Source organism: Diaphorina citri, unplaced genomic scaffold (genome assembly GCF_000475195.1).
Source record: "Diaphorina citri unplaced genomic scaffold, Diaci psyllid genome assembly version 1.1 scaffold8685, whole genome shotgun sequence".
In the NCBI taxonomy this organism is placed as follows: domain Eukaryota; kingdom Metazoa; phylum Arthropoda; class Insecta; order Hemiptera; family Psyllidae; genus Diaphorina; species Diaphorina citri.
The window spans coordinates 433-6,910 of record NW_007386060.1 but is presented as its reverse complement, the minus strand read 5'-3'; the positions used below and the strand labels follow the sequence as shown (position 1 = coordinate 6,910).

Genomic DNA, 6,478 nt, shown 5'->3' with positions numbered 1-6,478 from the left:
AACGTCTGTAACGGAAACCTAATAAGTGGTCCTCCCCCATAATCTTCTTTTATTCCTTTTCTCAATCTTTTATATAGGAATTATATCTAAAAGTTTTTAATAAACGACGAGAACCCAAGAATTTTATGCGGAATTTTACCATAAAAACCGTAAAAAAACACATTCTACTCTACTTAAAAAGGAGAGAAGCTTTTAGAGCGTATTAGGACCCTTAAACGAGTATGTATAATCGAATATTTTAGAGAATCATCGCGACAGTTTAAAACTGAACCGGCCCATCTCCCGATGGTGTGAGTTAAGATTTCAATCTTAAGTTATACCTGTAAATCTTTGATCTGGGGGGGGGGGGGAGGAGAGGTTAACATAAAGGAAGGGGGTTGCCACATGGGTATACTTATATTTCCTCCAGTGTGTATGTCCCACGAGAGTTGTAGATGTGTGCCCTTGTGGACCATTTCCTCAAATATCTCTCGTTTCATGATGCGGGTCTCATGTACCGATGAACCACTATTCTCTTCTCAAGAGTAGAGAGGTGACACTTATAAGGCGTCTCGGCACCTGCGGTGTGACATTCATATCAAAGAAGTGAGGTAAATGACATCACCAATTTCTTTAATAACTTGCACCCACCATTCTTTATACTTGCCCAGGCCACGGGAACAGTGTTTACGAGCAAGGGGCGAAATTAATTGATGCGATTCAAAATACTGGCGGCTTGAGCCTTGGTGGTTGGAATCCAAGTTTCAGGTGGCACCGATTTGGTGATATGGTGACTCCAACCAAGGAATCAACCCACAGCATTGATAATGTGCCGTTTAGATTTCTACAGGATAATCTTTACTTATCATTTCGCTTATGTTTGAGAAGTAGTACATATCGCTTTAAGACACTAAAATGAGACAAGGGGTAAGGCGCACTTACGACCTAAAGGCTTGTGCTGGTCTTAGGTAGCGCGTTTAGAGTAAAGGTAAGAAGGCCTCCGAAGAGAAGGTCGGGCGATTGGGAACGTCGACAATAAATAATAAAACCAGCTTAAGAGTTTATTACTCCCTAATTTTAAGGTAAGAACCGGACCCTAGCTTAGGGACAAATGGTCTGTCTCGCAGAACTGGTGATGCCGGTGGCCTCCCATCCAATTGATTAGAAGGAGAAGAGAGAGGGAAAGTCTAGCGCTATAGAGCCGTCACGTTCTGGCTCGTGTTGTTGCGGAGGGAATGCGAGCTAGATAGGAACAATCCGTACATATATGACTTGCAACCTATAAATATTACGCTAGATAGTACTTGTAGTCTAGATACGCTCTGTTCTACTGATGGAAAGTACCGGTCTAGGTCAACTGCACAACTGGAAGGTCTGTAAAGCGTCAAATTTAGATTCATGTGATTCCAGACACTTAATAATTTCAGTGTTAACAGAGTCGTACATAGTACCTTCATGCATAAACTACATAGATCAGTGATGAGTAATCGTAACTAAGCGAGATTTATTTAACTTGACAAAGCAGTCTTAGATATCGTTAGCCTAGAAGGTGATACTTAGTACGGACATGGAGAACCATATCTAAAATAAGTTATGCTAATTTTTAACCTATTAGGTTTAAAACTGGTGTCTGAACCCGTTACTTTATCGAGATAAAAAAATATTACGTGATCTTAATGTTCTACATAATACGTCTTACGATTGATACGGTATTATTATAAGCTCGAATGTACACTGTGTATTCAAGACTTTGGGTACGTGAATGGTTAACCCGAAGGCTGTCGGGATCAAAAAAAAAGAGTCACCTGGGTTCATTCCGAATTGGGAAGAACGAATTTTTAGAGTTAAGGCCACAACCGCAATAATTTCAACAACAAGTCATGACACTAACGGTACACTCTATCGTGGTGATCCGAAGCAAACCATCAGTCCGAGGGATCGTCGTGTGGCGTGACATGTTGTTTGTATTGTGCGCCCAGATGGTCAGCGATTAATGGATGAACAACATTAAGCTCGGTACGCCGGTCCCTGATGAGTCACCAATCACTCGGAGTATTCAATCTGGATGAACAAATTGAACGACCGTACGCGTCTCTGCGATGAGTCTACATCACTCGGATAATTAATGGATGAACAAATTGAAGACTCGTACGTGTCTCCCTGATTGAGTCTACATGCGGATCACAAGCTTCATGTATGAGGTCGCAATTACTGATCATTGATATTGCCTTTAGGCCCTGACATTTTCTGTTTTCCGGTTGTGTAAAGCGTGTTACCTTTTTTAAGAGGTCTTATGTTTCAAAGGGGATCTAAAGTAGAGTGTCACTAGTCGACAAGTACTAAAACAAACAAGTATCTTTAAACAAATCAACGTTAAAAAAATTAGATGACATTAATAAAATTAAATACGAATCTCGTTAAAAAAATAAAGGTTTGTGATTTTTTTACATGGACGATAAAATAAAAGACCCTTTCAATCATTTACTGAAAGCAAAAATAATGCATAATTAAACTTAACTAATGTAAAAGACAAGCGAAGTGATTACCTCCTTTCTCTTAGTTTTAAAGTTTACTCTTATCAATACTATGTTTACCGTTTTTTCTTAAATTTTTTAGGTAAGGTTTGCATATAAAAATCGAACTCAGTTTCTAAAAAGCCTACGTTTTGAGACTTCTACAACGGAAATAGGGAGAAAGGACACTAAGACAAACATGTAACTATAAATAGTTAAAATAGAGCGAAACTGTTAGATGTTACAACATTCAAGTTAAAGGACGCCTTACCATTGAAGACACATGGACAGCTGTATATAAATGAGTTAGAAGTTAAGATATATAACTAATCACGTTACAAAAGTTATCTAGGTATAATACTTGTTTGGAGACAACAGTGTCCTTAATTGACAAAAAAACATTCCCAAACACTGAAGGTACCACTCCTCTAAAATAAAAGCAAGCCAAATCTAGATCAAAAAAAAATCAACAAAACAACACAAATTAAAAGAACGAATGGAAAAAGTATCAACTGCTTCTTCTTTTCTGCAGAGGTAAACACAACTAACAAGGTTTAACCGCTTCTCTTCAGTCGACTTTCAGTACTTGAACTAGTATATTTTGCTTTGTGTTTATTTATAACATGTTATGGACAACCCAAATACAGGTGAAGAAGTTTAAATAATGAAAACATGTTAAACAACAAAGAGACAAAACAAAACTAAAAACTATTTTAAATCAGACTTTAAGGAAACATGTATTACACTTCAAAGAACAACCATGAGATACATATAGGTCTTTCACATGACAAGGGGGAGATCAAACATTCATCCTGATTTTCTTTAAGTATACCATAAAATCATTATAAGTGTTATTTAATAAATAGACTTACTACAACGTCTAATAATAAGAGTACCTTTTCTTCGAACCTAAAAAAATCGTTGAAACTAAAAATAATCCTTTGTAATGGATAGAGTGAATACTTATATAAATCCCTTACGCGAAAAATTATAACTCAAGTCAGTTCTCCACTCTAAAATACATTAATATAAAAATAATCCGACTTATTTTAGAAGTCGAAAATTTATTTGAAGACTTAACTAACATAAGATGAAGATGGTGGGTACTTACCTACAGTCTATGATGAGATATTTGTCTATAACGTCATTGAATTCGCCTCGTATTAATCTAGCTAGAGTATCTGGTGATATGTTCTTCAGGTCATGATGTTTACCATCAGGTACTAGAGGTAAGATGAATTGTTTGCTAAAGTCTCCTATCAGATTGAGATCCAAGTCAGCTGAAATAGAACATGAGACATTGGAATAAGATGAAATATCCAGGGGAAATACACACAAAACAGCCCAAACACCCAGTATTTTCATTTTTCTTCTTCTTTTTTCCAAGAGGTTTGACAGAGTGAACGGAACTGTAACTGCTAAGGTGTTATCGTCCCGAAATCGAATAGAGAAGAAGGATAGGATAGGAGAAAGTCAGCCGTTCCGAGAACGAACCTTATCCGTTTAGGATAAAATCCGCCCCGGGCGGGAATTGAACCCGCGACCTAGCGCTTACTCTCCAAGCTAGTCAGGCTGGCAATATGTCTCTTTTTAGAGCTCTAGAGGCTATAACAATAGTACAATAGTTGGTCAAATGATGCTCACCTCTATCTAAAGCCTGATTGATAGACGTGGCTTCAGAGTCTGACATGGATCTCCTAAGCTTCTTGAATCCATAATCAAACAGTGTAGACTTGGGCGTGGTGCTAACACTCCTCAACATCTCAGGCCTCCTCATTACTACAGGTCTACGTAGTACATCACACTTGCCGCTACGTATCAGATCACAACCCGTCGTGCTTTTCCGTGGACTCGAAGATGAGATCGTGTGTTTCCGTGGACTCGAGGTGGACATTCGTTTGGGACTTCGTGGAATGCCGGGTTTGTTCGGTGAGACTCGGGCGAATGGATTATCACTCGTGTTTTCGTCGCGTCGACATCGTTTGAAATTGAATAGACTGAGTGATTTAGTATAATTTTTCAAATTTTAGTATAATTTTAGCACGAATCTAGTATAATTTCACTGAAGCCATCTGACAACACTGTAGTACAGATCAGTGTACCTACTGACCGTTGGGATTTCTGCTACATTATTATTTTAATCTACTGTGTAGGTTTGATAAAATGAGTCTAGGTAGGAACTCGCTACTCTATTACTCGATACTCGGGTAGCGAGTAGTACGGGTACCTGGTAGACCGAGTATTCAAGTGAGCACCAGTAGGTACTATGAAGTTATGATAACAAAATAATACGTTACTGTTAGATGTATTTACTAGTTTTCAAATGATGGGGATTAGGGTTCTTGCGATTAAAACTGGTGAGTTTATTCTTGGCCTCAGAATAAGGCGGCTGTGTCGTGAAATGGATTCAATCAATCCATACGAAAACACCTTCAACAGGTTGAGAAATCCACAGTACAAGAGACAAGACACTTTTCAAACAGACTTTAAATGACTATATTCTAGTAGGCCTACAATTTTTTTGAAATTCAACTCCATCAGAAAACGGGCACCAGATAAGTAGGTACCATGAAAAAAGTAAAAATTCCAAAAGTAATTCTCTCGATAACAAAAAATGTCACAAAAAGAACAAAATGTCAAAGCTCCAGACAACCATTTTCCTAAAAAGACCAAACAACAGCACAAATCACTCAGAATAAGGCGGCTGTGTCGTGAAATGGATTCAATTAATCCATACGAAAACACCTTCAACAGGTTGAGAAATCCACAGTACAAGAAACAAGACACTTTTCAAACAGACTTTAAATGACTATATTCTAGTAGGCCTACAGTTTTTTTGAAATTCAACTCCATCCAACAGGTTGAGAAATCCACAGTACAAGAGACAAGACACTTTTCAAACAGACTTTAAATGACTATATTCTAGTAGGCCTACAATTTTTTGAAATTCAACTTCATCAGAAAACGGCTACCAGATAGGTAGGTACCATGAAAAAAGTAAAAATTCCAAAAGTAATTCTCTCGATAACACAAAATGTCACAAAAAGAACAAATTAATGTCAAAGCTCCAGACAACCATTTTCCTAAAAAGACCAAACAACAGCACAAATCATAATTAGGTAGGTACCATGAAAAAAGTAAAAATTCCAAAAGTAATTCTCTCGATAACACAAAATGTCACAAAAAGAACAAAATGTCAAAGCTTCAGACAACCATTTTCCTAAAAAGACCAAACAACAGCACAAATATTATGTTGCATACTTTCATAAAATACTCATAAAACACGGCCAGAGCTGTCAAAAGTCAAAATCTACAGACAAGGAAAAAGTTGCATCCCACCTCTAAAGGCGTCACAAGCCACCTTGCACCTCACCTTTTAATGCCCTCTGAGGGAAATCTACAGACAAGGAAAAAGTTGCATCCCACCTCTAAAGGCGTCACAAGCCACCTTGCATCTCACCCTCTGAGGGCTTCAAGAAAAGAACAATTAGGTGAAAAGGATATCTGAAATGTTCCAAGCTGAGAAACCTAATCAAGCAAGCATAATATCGGACCGATATAAAAAAGACCAAGACGGAATATCGGAGAGAAAAATAAAGAACTGCCCTCACTCACCTGATGGTTCCCAGATGATGGAGATTCAGGGTGGCCGAATAGGAAATGACTAAACAGGACTAGCAAGTCTCTGGAGACTAAACTGTCCAGATGACAGTAATCCTTCAGCTTGAAACGAGGTGTGAAATTTGCGAGAATCGCGACTAATTCATTGAATTAAGCTCATTTTCATTTTTAATTAAAAATTTTCTAAAAACTCTCTATTCTTGGCGTAAGTCGGACACTCACGACAGGTTTTGTTGCATGGCAAGCGAAACTGTACGTGTGCGATAGCAAAGTTCATCGTTCTGACTAAAAGTGTGAACTTTTTCATATAAAAATTGTCGTGAATCACCGTACGTAAAATGAGTATTTCGCTTCATATTTCTAAG

General features: G+C 37.8%; 1 protein-coding gene across 1 annotated transcript in view; it reads right to left on the bottom strand.

Annotated features, from left to right (window-relative positions):
- LOC103522465 (M-phase inducer phosphatase 3-like) overlaps nucleotides 1-4,498 on the bottom strand; it is a gene marked incomplete at its 3' end in the record, with an annotated part of 10,313 nt that extends 5,815 nt beyond the window's left edge. Inside the window, exons 1-3 of the mRNA XM_008487567.2 lie at nucleotides 4,137-4,498; nucleotides 3,604-3,772; nucleotides 2,764-2,783 (exon numbers count right to left, since the gene is read on the bottom strand). Of these exons, the coding sequence (XP_008485789.2) occupies nucleotides 2,764-2,783; nucleotides 3,604-3,772; nucleotides 4,137-4,386 (439 nt within the window). The remainder of the gene's footprint in view (nucleotides 1-2,763; nucleotides 2,784-3,603; nucleotides 3,773-4,136) is intronic.
- Between the last annotated feature and the right edge of the window lie 1,980 nt (nucleotides 4,499-6,478).